This window comes from Cryptomeria japonica, chromosome 4, assembly GCF_030272615.1.
Source record: "Cryptomeria japonica chromosome 4, Sugi_1.0, whole genome shotgun sequence".
NCBI classification, from domain to species: domain Eukaryota; kingdom Viridiplantae; phylum Streptophyta; class Pinopsida; order Cupressales; family Cupressaceae; genus Cryptomeria; species Cryptomeria japonica.
The window spans coordinates 563160550-563173809 of NC_081408.1; the positions used below are offsets into that span (position 1 = coordinate 563160550).

Genomic DNA, 13260 nt, shown 5'->3' on the forward strand with positions numbered 1-13260 from the left:
TTTGTAATCTATTTACATATCAATAAGATGTTTAATGTGTAAACTTTTTTGTCATGATAGGACATTTTTGGATCTTATCCCTTGCGTTCATATCTAAAAGATGACGATCTCTCAAGACAATGAACACTTGTATGGGGACATTATAAGATGACGATCTTATAATGTCCAAACCAGTAATCATGTTGGATCTCTGGTGTGTCATGGATAAGCCATGATTGTGTTGTGGTAAATCATTTATATAAAATGTTAGTGCACCTACCACAACTTGGATAAAGATGAGAATGGAATATTTTCTCATATGATTATCCTTAAGTATTGCGTGCTTAGGCAATATCCTGTCATCACAAGATTGATGTGATTGATTTTTGTATCACTTGTTTAGGTGATACTTCATATCATGTGATTAGGTGATATGATTTCCTAGTAAGTTAGATTGTGTAAAGAATGCTAACTATCATTTAAATTGTGATGCTTGATACACTGCTCTCATTTATCTTACCTAGCTAAGAGGGAGTGTTAATACATGGTAGCTACGGTAAGATAAATGATTGAATGAGAGATAAATGAAGTCTCTCATTCAATCATTTATCCTATCGATTAACCCATTAAGAAAAACTTCAAGCTATTTTATTTGATAATCATTCCTCATTTATATCAATATCGATAATCATATTATAGCATGGCACATTGGTGATCAATGATAGTTATCAGGTCAACCATCTATCCCGATCTATATTGGATGTGTTCCCAACAAATAGAATAATGATTATCAAGTTGCTATCGGGTGGCAAAGCATGCACCGTTTAATGTATATAACCTTTAGTTAGTGATCGGTGTTGGTTAACATAGACACCGATTCACATCGGTTAATATGCCACGCCAACACCATCGTGAATACCGATTGGCATACCACTATGTTACGTGAACCCCGATTAATATCGGGTTGGTAAATAATTAAACACCGGTTGATAACATATATCAAAGGGTGCGATCAAGTAGTGGCTTGATTGGTCATGTCCATAAGACATGACCGGTCAAGGCACTACTTGATCCTCCCCTCTTGCATATATATATCATTTGGTATTTGTGAAGAGGACATTGAAATCGATAAATACTCCTCTTACCTGCCAAACAAAGAAGATAGTCAGAATTATAATAGTGATAGATGATACATAGATATAAAGAATAAAATTAGAATACATCTTGCATATTGAATTGTAAATTGAACAACATTTACAAAAAGGAAAGGATATGGATGGGACATCGTAGATGAGGGTAGATAGTGTATGATGTTATTTGTGACATAAGTGGAAGACTTAGAAAATGTATTTGAAGAATCAAAATGATCATAGATTGGAAAGGTTTGTAGATATGACCTGCATGGCACAGGCATAACTGAAAGTTCCAAGAAAGTTTGGTCAAGGGGCAAACTTGGAAATTGAATCGCTTAGAAAACGAGTTAGAAGAGAAAAAAGTCTTTCATGAAACCCACTTTTTGACAGATAATGCAGTCCTGCCTTTCTTCTGTGTTGAGTTCAGGGAGAGGAAGCATCTTGGCTTAGATTTCACAATGAGGGTTAGATATTTCCTTAAGGCACAACAGCAAGATTCCTTCTGCCCATTGGGCCAACAAGACTACCGAATTTACAAATATTGGCCTAACTACACACTGAGTTTGGACCTGAGTCTTCGAGCTGTGACACCCCACATCAATCACTTAACCACAACCCGATGGGCTAGCTGATTGATTTAATTGATTGTATGGTCTTTTCTAGGATATGAATATGCTGCAACAGGTTAATGTTTACATTTTTTTAATATAGGAGTTATCTCTTGTTCTCCATTTCAAAAGAAAGATATCTGAATATTAGAACAGAGATTATTTAATTATTACTTACTACCGCCTTTAACTCATTTGCAACGTTGTGGTCTTTATTGTGTCTTTCTCTTCCTTCACTTGTCAATATTTACACTTTCTCACTGCTCTTTCTTTTGCAGTTATTAAACCAGTTTTAATCATTTTATTTTCAGGATTCCAGTAAATCCTTAGCTCCCCAAGCTTCAGGTTCTATGAACTTCCAGCAATTTAGCAGTGATGTAAGACTTGGTCCTCCTAGCAGCAGTGAACCATTGATTGATATTGCTTCTGGACCTCTTTCAAAATTCCATCGTGAAGAAAGAATAGCTCAAAAGGTCAGTTTGATTCAGATGCCTATTTGTAATATAATCATAAATTTCTTTACATTCACGAACTAAATTGGTACGTTTTAAGTTGACATGTTTTGGGGATATCTTCTGTATTGTGTGTGTATGCTATCATAATTGCGGGAAGATGTCAAATTTCAAACTGTAAATAGCAAAAAAATGAACCTTTATAGTTGTTAAATAAGAGTAACGTAAATGAATGTAAAACCACTAAAGGGCCTTCTCTACACACCAGCCCCAATTGTGAAAAGTGGTACGGAAATGTGGTCACAATTCTGTATAATTGATTATGTTCCAGTTACAACACAAATCTGGGTTGTGTGCAGGTGCATCCTTTAATACTGAAGTACACAGGACAAAATTATAAAAAGATAGATTACAGTTGAATTTTGAAAAAGGAAACTGCAGGGCATCATCCTTAATTTGGCATTAAATACAAGTTGTAAAAATATAAATGGTGAAAAGTGATTGTAAGTCATCTTGTTGCCATGGAGAAGTGATCTTGACTGTTAGGAATCATACACATTTTTGCAGCTCAGGCTTAAAAGGTTTTCATCAACAACAAACTTGATCTGGATGAAGTTCTGAATGTGAAAAACTACCTGTCAGAGTGTGCAATTAGAAGAGTAAAAAAACAATAAACAAACATTGTGTTATGGAATGCCAAAGCGTGGAACGAATATAATTAGATCAAGTAGATTTAAAATGTATAAGAGTCAGTCAAATTGAAAGAGATAATTTCCAAGGGAAAAAATGGCATAAATTTATTATTCTCTTCCTAGAGTAGGGATTGCTACAATTACTTATATTTTATTAGTTATTTTTACCCTGATTTGCATAAGGATTAGGTACCTTGCCAAAAAAATTCAACTATTCTGGAATACGTTGCCGATGTTAACTCCAGATTCCAGCATATCCACTTTTAAGCAGATATGTTAACAATCGTTGCTAGCAAAATCAATATCTCAATCTTTCCAATTCTTGCTTTAACACAGTTATGCCAGGATGTCATTCTACGAATTCCATTGCTGTTATAATTATTACAAGAAGGCCAATCATCTTACAAGTTCATTACAAATATTATAAAATTTTGTGCTGAAGGTCCAGGTTTTTGGAGCCATCCTTTCTTGGTTAGTGTTGCCATGCGTTTCATTCCTATTACAGAGTTGCACATTCTGCCATAGTTACAGGCTTTAGCTACACAATGCCTATTTGTCTCTTAAATTCTTGTTGCCAATCCTTGGTACCCTGTTTTTCTCATCAAAAGCTTCAATGTGCACAATTCTATGTGTTACTGACTTCTTTGGAAGTTTCTTCTTTGGTGTTGGGGTTCTATTAGTTGTTTGTGGTGAACTTATGGAGCCCTATAAGTCAGGCTCGTGGTATTTATTAAGTGTTTGTACCAAGTATACCTTATTCTTTCAAACTCTGAGGGCTTTGCTTTTGTGAACTTCTCAGTTAGTGTGTAATGTCTCCTTTTATTTGACCTTAAAAAATAATGAAATGATTAAAATTAAGTTGTCGAAGAATAAATAAATTAAAACATGACTAATTTTAGGTCATAAAAATAATTAAATAATTAAATTTAAATAGCCTTAAGCTTCTTGGGATTATTTATATTTAATTAATTAAGCATTGATCCTTGACCTTATATTATGTCAATGGGAAATTTATAAGTGATTCGCTTTATTAAAAAGTACCTTCCGGAAGCTTATTATTAAAAATGAATTAAAATTATACTCTTTCCGGAAAGTTCCATAAAAGATTATAGAAGGAGGAATGAAGGGAGTCATTGGCATTTTGGATGTTTTATGAAGATTTGTTTATCAAAGATTGAACCAGGTTCATTCTTTAGCCCAACAAAAACCCTAGAATCAGTTGGTGGATTGGACGAAATCCCAACTCCAATTAAGGGTGGATTCATATCAGGATTTGCATTTGAGCTTCATTAGCGAAATTGGTGAATTATTTTTTAAAGACCAATTTCAGAGTGACCATTCAAAGCATGAGGAAGGAAATTTGGCGTGAGGTGAAGATATCAATTTTCATTATCATTGATTCTAAAGTTTGGCGATTAACTTTTAAATGGATGAGAAGGTCAATCTAATAATATTGGGGCATGGGAGATAGAAGTCTATGCTTAATATTCAATGGATGCAAGCACTGGAGGAAATCGTGAATATGGACATAAATCACTTTGGTTAGTTTGATTTTACATTGTCGTGGCAGAGGATATCAATTGGAAAGGTCAACTAACAATAAGGAGCCATGGGTTAGCAATAAGGTAATATTGGCAGGGAAATTATATTGCTTTTTATTTTAGAAGTCAAGACTATTGCAAGGAGTCTTAATTATTGGGCGATTAAAAGGAGTATGGTGGTGAAGAATTGTATTAACCATTGTCTTCTATCTTGGCATGAGAAATCATTCATATGAGCAGTGCAATTTTAAAGAGGATTTGAGTGAATATTCCTGGGTGTGTATTAGACTGCAATTAGTGAGCTCTATTGAAGGCAATTGGAGCATTTGGTGAAATTTAATTACTGACTCTAGGGTAGCATGGAGTTGGCTTTCTGCAAATCCAACTCTTGGTAGGTTAATACACTCTGGGCAAGTGAACATAAAGACCAGTAGTGGTGCCAAAATATGTGAACTCCAGAACTGCCATGGAAATAAGAGCTTGCTGATGCATTAGTAGTTTATGCTGGTATGAGAGAGATAAAACCAGAGTGAATCTCGTGTGTGGCATGAGAAGAATAGAACTGGGTAACTGGGCACACCATTATTCATTTGACTGAGCGTAGGCTCTCACAACAGCAAGGGCGAATCTAGTGAGAAGATAATAATTGCAATCCAAAGTTGTGGGTACTACATTGAGCAAGGGCGAGTGAGTTTCAGGGATTTGCGTGCCATTGAAGAAGACCTGAGCATTGACTGAAAATAGCGATTGGAGCTTCTTGTGCATAACGTGAGCATATTTGAGGTTGCAGATTATTAACAGTGTGCAAGGTGGGTGTGAAGTCTATTTGTCACTATGTGCTCTAGAGAATTAAACCTGTATATCAATCTTTAGTGGCAGGCCTTTGCTGTCCATGAAAAGAAATAACATTGCAGATGTAAAGACCATCAATTTCTGAATAACAGTTCAGAGTTGTTTGTTTAATTTTTACTCTCATATTAGCATCTTCTGTATGGAATTCTGTCTTACCATTTGTGAGTAGAATTGCTTTCTTTATCTACTGTTATCCTTCACTTCTTGCTTGCAAAAGTTGCATGAATCAAACACTACTGAAACAACAAACTGCAACACAAACATATGAGTCTTTCATAACAAAATGCAAACTGTTTGACAAAATGAACATAGGCAAGAGTATAAAATTTCAGTAAAAAATTTAGAAGGAATTTTTACTGTGGTATCAGAGCTAAAATCCTGCCAGCCTATTGGGAAGCAAATTTATTGCATATATTTAGTTTCAAATCAGAATTTTCAAATTGTTTTCAGTATTCAGTGACCAAATCATGGAAGACATAAATTCAACAAACTTTTGGCTGGAAGCTTTCAGACAAATTCATGCTGAAACTGAAAGGAAGTTGGCAATCATGAAGTCACTCAGGGAAAAGGATGATAGAAATAGGCTTATTACAACTAGTGCTTCTAAAAAAAGGCAAATGAAGGAAGAGATTGTTATTGACAAGCCTTATGAAGGGAGGCATTCTCTTGGTGATACTTCGGTTGATCATAACTCTGACCTACCATTCACACATAAGGATTGCAAGGCATCAACTAGTAAGTTAGCTGATTTTGATGGTGAAATCGTTTCTACAAATGAAGGCAAATCAGAAAAAAACTGTTGTATGATAGGCTAAGTCATTGTGATGAATTGCTAAGAAGAGCCAAGGAAGCTAAGATGACAGCTTCTCAAGCAAAACAACACCTACAAAAAATCAAGGAAAAGATTGCTCACATGGACCATCAAAAGCAAGCTGTTAAGCAAAAACAAGGTTCAGAAATTCTTGAAGATTGGGAGGTGGAATTCCAGAATGATACAAACGAAAGGTATGCAAATGATAAAGTTGATGAGATCACTAATACTTTTTCTGAAAAAGAGAAGATGGAGCAAGAAGATTGTCAAATTGCTCTTCCAGACATTTCAGTGGAGGAGCATGCTAATGCTGAGCTTGCTGAAAATTTCAATGCTTTCATGGCATCTCTTCAGGAAGTTTACAAGGAAACATGGAAAGAGGAATTTGATTCTGAAGGTCTTGTTGCTTCTACAAATAAGGATAAGTAATGGTTCTAGTAAACTTGGAGGAAATGACATTCTCAATTTCATTCCATTATTAGGTGGGGTCGAGGTGGTCATTGATGTGCCTAAGATCATCCTCCTTAAATATTTCTTAAGAGAATCTCCTCCTTAATTTCTTGCAAGTCTTGAAGGATCCAAACTATCTCACCGTTAGTACATTGTGCAAAGCTTTTAGAATTTTTTGTTTCATCTCAGTCTTCATTACTAAAAAGATTGTTTATAAACAAAATGTGACCATCTACTGTCATATGCTTGGCCTCATTCACGTTTAAAATGTTAGTAGCAAAAGTATTCTTGGCATATTTTTCCATGATAGACACCTTTTGAGCACCACAAATGACAAACAGAACAATAAGTGGGCATTTTGGAAAGAACATTAGCAAGCACATTCTTTTTGCTTTTCAGATATCTTATATCTATAAGATAATCTTGGAGTTTCCTTACCCATTTTTCCATTTTTTTGGCTAATCATCCAAGTCATGTTGACCCCTGAATAGCTTCAAGCCATTGCAGTCTATTTTATCGAGCTTTTCCTTACCCATTTTTCCATTTTTTTGGCTAGTCATCCAAGTCATGTTGACCCCTGAATAGCTTCAAGCCATTGCAGTCTATTTTATCAAGCTTATCAAAGGCTTCTTGCAATGTGTTCATCCATGTATAAGCTCCTTTCATTGTTGTAATGTCCCCGTTCAAGATTTACCTCATTTAGTCCTGAGACAACAATTCCAATTCAAAATGAGAATTGTAATATGTAATTTCATTAAATCTGAAGACATTTCATTTTAAATTTTTAACTTAAAAGTCTAAGACTAATTTGGAGCATAGAACTTATCTTGATAGCTTTGACGGATTCTGCTACACTCCAATCTGCATACATTCTTCTTTGTAAATCTTCTATAAATGCTTCAAAGTCCTCTGCAAATTCTTTATAGATCTTCCACTGATCATCTTAATACTTATATTTCCAGGTGTGTGTGATCTAATCCATCTTCTCTTCTGCAATATAGATCTTCAATGCTGTTCCAAACATCCCTCTAAACCATGTGTTGACTCTTACTATTGACCGTGATTTACTGTAGCTTTTATCTGATTGGTATCCCACAAGTAGTGGAGAATGGGTAAAAAACACAAGTAATTTTCCCAAACAAAAATCTTCAATCTTCAACATGTTGTTAACTCCTCTTAGACTTTTGTTGACCCTTTGGTAATGCTGATTACTCAAACCGCAATCAATAATCTGCAGATTCCTTGTGAAAACTTAAGTGGGGCTGAAGTAAAAAAACACAACCAATATTTCAAAGTCTTCCAAGTGGGTCCCATTCCATTTAGTGGAGCTGCTGAAAAAAAACACAACAATAATTGTGTAATCTCCAAAAACTATTTCTAAATGCTGCAGTCACCGTTTGAGGCTTCTTTATTATAGGAATCAGAATAACAAGTATTCAGCTCCTGATTGTTTGGGGCCCACAAAGCACTTTTGGCAAGCTTATTTTAATTCTAATAAATATGAAGTTTTACTGAAGTCCTCTTACTTTAATTCTGATATTTATGTCAGATCAAATGGTGTTGGTAATTCTTCCCATATTATCCCCCTTGATTGACTGAGTTCGAACTCCTTTAAGTATTATGCACAATGGAAAGGGTGGCATTCTAAGAGACATGTCCCTTCTTAATTATGCCTTTCCATAAACGAGTCACATCTCTTCGTAGCAACCAGTTTTGTCTCATCATATTTGTTGTTTAGTATTAATCACCCCAATTGCTATCTTAACAGACGATTATCTTATGATGTGATCAATATGGGGAATCATCTATTAGTCAACCTTAATATTTTGATATCTTGAATGTATGCAATCTTACCCACTCCTTATTACTTTTCTTGAATATAGATCTTCATAGATCTTCCTCAGCAATAATATTGTTGGTCTCAATTCCATGATTGGCTAAGTCTTCTTGCTCATACTATTTCCTTTCCATGAACAAACCAAGCTCTTTCGTAGCACAAGACGTAATTTAAACCTCCATAATGTTTGATATTTATATTAGCCATCGTTAAGGAATCACGATAACATATATATCACTGACATCCTAATGCCCAATACTTTGCGGCTTTGTCATTTGTCGGAGAAACTATATGATTTCTCTGTATGATGTTTGAGCAGAAAGCAATTCCGTGAATATCCTTAGAGTGCTCGACGAATAAAATAGCCTCTTCCCTCTGCAAGGATTGCATATGGAGATCTCCACCATGATGATACAAAGCCCAATATGTCTTTAATCATGATCTTTGTCTATATGATTTTTTCAGCGATGCTTAATATTAATATTCTAACAATTGATTGATTGTATTGATGGTGTAATCAATATGGATAGCCTTCATGTTTTCTTCCTATCCTTCTTGGAAGGGTGATCATCATCTTGAACATATTCTCATATCTCAATGTTTATTAGGAAAATCGTCTTATTCATAAGACTTTACGATTTTCCAATTATCTTATTTCTAATTGTTTATGTATATTTACTTCTAACTATCTTCTAGGTCAAAAATGGGGACATCACAGTTGTTATGACCAAAGTTGCAAAAACCTGAGAGTACTCACAAAACTCCCAAGTTAGAATTTGCAGTAACTCACCAAGAAACTCATCAGCAGGTTTTTTTAAATTTGTGCCAATTTTTGTATGAAAAATCGTCAAAAACTCGTGATTATTGCATGAACAACTGTCAAAAACTTGCCAAAATCTGTATAATTTTTTTTTTCCCACCAAATATTAAAAAGTTGATGTGATTCCAAGCCTTTTGGAGATGCAATTGAAGATGACTGTGATGACTTAGTGCACATGACTAGAAGCATGATAACATAGGTTTTTCTTTTTGCCTCGTCCACTCGACCCTTGCATGAATATCATAAGCCAATTTGCAAGCACTAACAATTGCTTTGTTAGTGCTTGCAAAGCAACTTACAATTATTTTTTGATAAATAATAATTGCTATTATTCTTGTTACTAGATTCATGGCTATACTATGCGTGTGGTAAATTGGTGGTTGATATTTGTTGTAAGGATGAATATCATAAGCCAATTTGCAAGCACTAACAATTACTGTGTTAGTGCTTGCAAAGCAACTTACAATTATTTTTTGATAAATAGCAATCACTATTATCTTGTTACTAGATTCATGGCTATACTTTGTGTGTGGTAAATTGGTGGTTGATATTTGTTGTAAGGATGAACAACAATATTTCTTATATGAAATTAATTCTAATACTCTGCATTTGATGGTTGATATTCATTGAAAAGATGAACAACAATATTTCTCATATGACATTTATTATGATACACTCCATTTGACGGTTGATATTCTTTGGAAACTTGGAAGGATGAACAATATTTCTCATATGACATTTACTAGGAGTTAGGATGATAGAAGAGATTCTTCGCATTTATTAAAAGTTCTAAAATTCGAATAAAAGTTTTTCATAAAGAATGCCATATCATTGACAAACTGTCGAACTCCATTGAGTGTTGGATTCTATCTTTCAGGTCTATTCTTTCTGAGAAATATTGCTACTGATCCTTCGAACGAAATTGTATTTGCTTGAATCTGGGAAGGTTTTACCATGGTGGATTCCTATTCCATGCAATTTTCCAATTGAAAATGATAATAGGAATCCACCACAGTAAAACTCATCAGCACCGAGGAATGGCATGGAAAAATGATTCTTGATTACAACATCTGAAAGAAAATAATTTCATCACATTTTGATGGAAAAATGTGGATAGAACTTAGAAGCTAATCATCAATGTTTTTTGTTTGCCACTAGAACCAAACTCCATTGGAGACAAGGAACCCTGCACAAGAATCAAACATGTTACATGAAAATGAAGATTGAAACTGCAGAAAGCAATCAAACATGTTACATGACAATGATGGAAATCAGTAAAATGTCCTACAAAGTCAGTATATATGTGTGTTTTTGAAGAATAATTTCAAAAAATTATGTATTTTCAAATGTTTGATAAATTTGCTGAGTTATTGTCAAGTTTTTCCACCAGTTTTTAGTGAGCCCCAAGTTTTAAAATTTTTGGGCCTGCCCGAGTTATTGCTGAGTCTGACTTCTTCAATTATGATTATGACAATTGAGGGTGTTATTAATGGTGGGAATCCCCTAGTAAACTTTCTATAGGGGTTGCATAGAATACGTTGCCGCAGCTGACCACTGATTACTTGATTCATTGCAGACTAGGAAGTGTCTTGTGCATTGGTCAAACCAATTGGTATGACCAAGATCTTTCCTGGATCAGAATGAATGCCTTGTCTACTCAACTTTTAGGGAAATGGGAGTAAGATTAGTAACCAGCATGGTCTGTGGAACTGCCTGTGTTGCCATCTGTCTGCCCATTCTTGAGGTTTGTAGCTGGTATTGTCTGTTAGTAAATCCCATGTTATGGAAGTGAATGGTCACTGACTCACTGGTGTAGTTGAAAGTTCAGAAAGTAGTTGGAAGAAGTGCTTCTGTGAAGCCTATGGTTCTGAATCTCTGATAACCATTTGCTTCATTGTCTCGGGTAGATGAGAAAAGAACACTAGATATTTATTCCTATTGATAATTGGTCTAAATACCTGTGGTAGATAATAAACACATATTCCCTTTATCATCATGCTGAACTGTGTTTTGAAATGATAACATGCAACAAACATTTTTAATGGATCTAATTAGATGTTAGAAATAACAAAATAAACCAAATTTAAACATCAGCTCAAAGTTAACGAAGTTTGTGATGTTTTGATTGTGTATAACCTTCTTGGTTATGTCCTCAAATCAATTTTTACCTTTCTTGATGATGATCAGAAGCTAAGGCAGGATTCCAGTTATTCTGATACACCAGAAGTCCAGGTTCAAGAATATGGAGTTGTTGACTTAATTCTAACTGCAGAGCAGCAAGACGAAGCTGGTAGTTTCAGATTAGACAATATGTCAGATATCCAGCGTATCACTTCTCATCATATCTGTAATTGCAGGCAAGAATTTTTCTTTTTCAATGTTTATTTATGTGATGGGTGTATTTTCTTTTCTAGATTTTGCAACTACCTTATTGTTTAAGAAAAGAAAATTCTTTACAAAACAAAAGAAAAGACAAAGGAAATCATTTTCTTTTCATCTAACAAGGATTCTCCCCCATTTTCAATTAGTGCAGTGTCGCAAGTCATTGCCCAATTTGGTGGATAATGGAGGGTCCCAAGAGTGTCCTCCACGACTTCTCTTCAGTTACATTCTGTGAGATAAAATTTTATTTGAGTATCAGGAATTGTTCAAATGAGAGTATTTCGATTAAAATTGAAACTTCTGACAACAGACCAAAATTAAGCCAGGCAAGTGAATCAGTTCAAGCTTCAGCTATGCAAACTCAAAGTGGTTGGCATGATGTATCTTTAGAAACTGATGGCATGGGAAAAGCCATCTCAGATCCAGTACAAGGCCCTTCTATCATATCATCAAATGAACTCTCTGAGTTCCAGACGCTTGTTCCTTGCTGTCCATTCATGTGGTGCTCATTAAGTTCTACAAATATCAAAGAACTAGGGTCATGGTTGTCGGTTACTGTTCCCCTATCAATATCTGTGTTTGCCCCAGGAATTTATGATCTATCAAATTACAGGCTAATATGGAAATTACATCCAGACATTAATGGTCTTTCTACAAAACTTGGAGCTGGATCTATGCTTTCTGCAAATAGATTTGATAGCTTTCATCATCCATTACCAAATATACAGAATGAGATGGAAACAGCATCTTCTGGAGTAGCAATGGGACATCCTTTTCTTTTGACTGTATTGCAATCATCCTAATTGCAGGTTATGTGATTGTGCAAGGCCAATCTATTGGATTTACTTGTGCAGCACAGAGAAAGTGATTTCAGTTGTCTATTTTCATTCTGAACTTGTTCTTTGTAATCTATGCCCATCAATTTTTGCAAATATTTAATTCTGAGATTTAAGTCCATTATTTAAATTTTTAATTCTTTGTTTTAGGTTGAATTGTGTAATTTTTTCAATGTTTTCAATTTCTGACAATCTGCAGGTTTATGGTGATACTTTAGCTGTCAATCATGAATAGCTCAAGAGTCTTCTAAAGAAGGCATTCAGTTTTAGTAAACAAGTTTGTTGTCATCCTAGTGAAAGATCAGAGTGATCTGAAATTTCAATGTCAAAAATTATGATAGTTTTATCCAAGTATCATGGTCTCTGGAAGTATACGTGACAAAGTTTTAACACATCTGAACTGGGGAATCAAAATTGAATATATCAATGTCTCTGCGTGTGAAATATGTCTGTTGATACAAATGCGGAGATAAGGTCCAGTCAGACAAGAACATAGGGTTAGGGTTACAAAATAATGTCTGTGATTTAGGTTCTGGCAAATGGGAGGAACACTTTGTCATCATATTGAGTTGACAAAAAATTTGATAGGCTGCTAATTATATAATTAACTCTAGCAATGATCAGTCAACATGTGCAGCGATCCCCTAAGATAAGGTCAATTCACATAGACTGGTTTCAATCCCTTGATTCATCTATCGTAGTGATTCCATATTCCCTATTTAATAACAAACTTGAAGTAGCTGTTCCATGTTCCATTCTATTGTATGAGCATTTGATTATATTTATGTAAAAATATGGACGTTATGGCAAAAGAGTGTTTAGATATCATTTCTCCTTAATCCATAGCGTTATCCTTGCAAATGAAAT

At 34.7% G+C, this 13260-nt stretch overlaps 1 protein-coding gene across 3 annotated transcripts in view; it reads left to right on the forward strand.

Moving 5' to 3' along the window:
- The window catches only part of LOC131036088 (uncharacterized), a 232576-nt gene extending 220046 nt beyond the window's left edge, over nt 1-12530 (forward strand). For 2 of the 3 annotated variants that reach the window (XM_057967893.2, XM_057967894.2), the window contains 3 exons: nt 2032-2193; nt 11363-11532; nt 11709-12530. In XM_057967893.2, the coding sequence (XP_057823876.2) occupies nt 2032-2193; nt 11363-11532; nt 11709-12360 (984 nt within the window). In that variant the 3' untranslated portion in view covers nt 12361-12530. The remainder of the gene's footprint in view (nt 1-2031; nt 2194-11362; nt 11533-11708) is intronic. The other variant, XM_057967895.2, reaches the window with a different exon arrangement.
- The last annotated feature ends 730 nt before the right edge of the window (nt 12531-13260 follow it).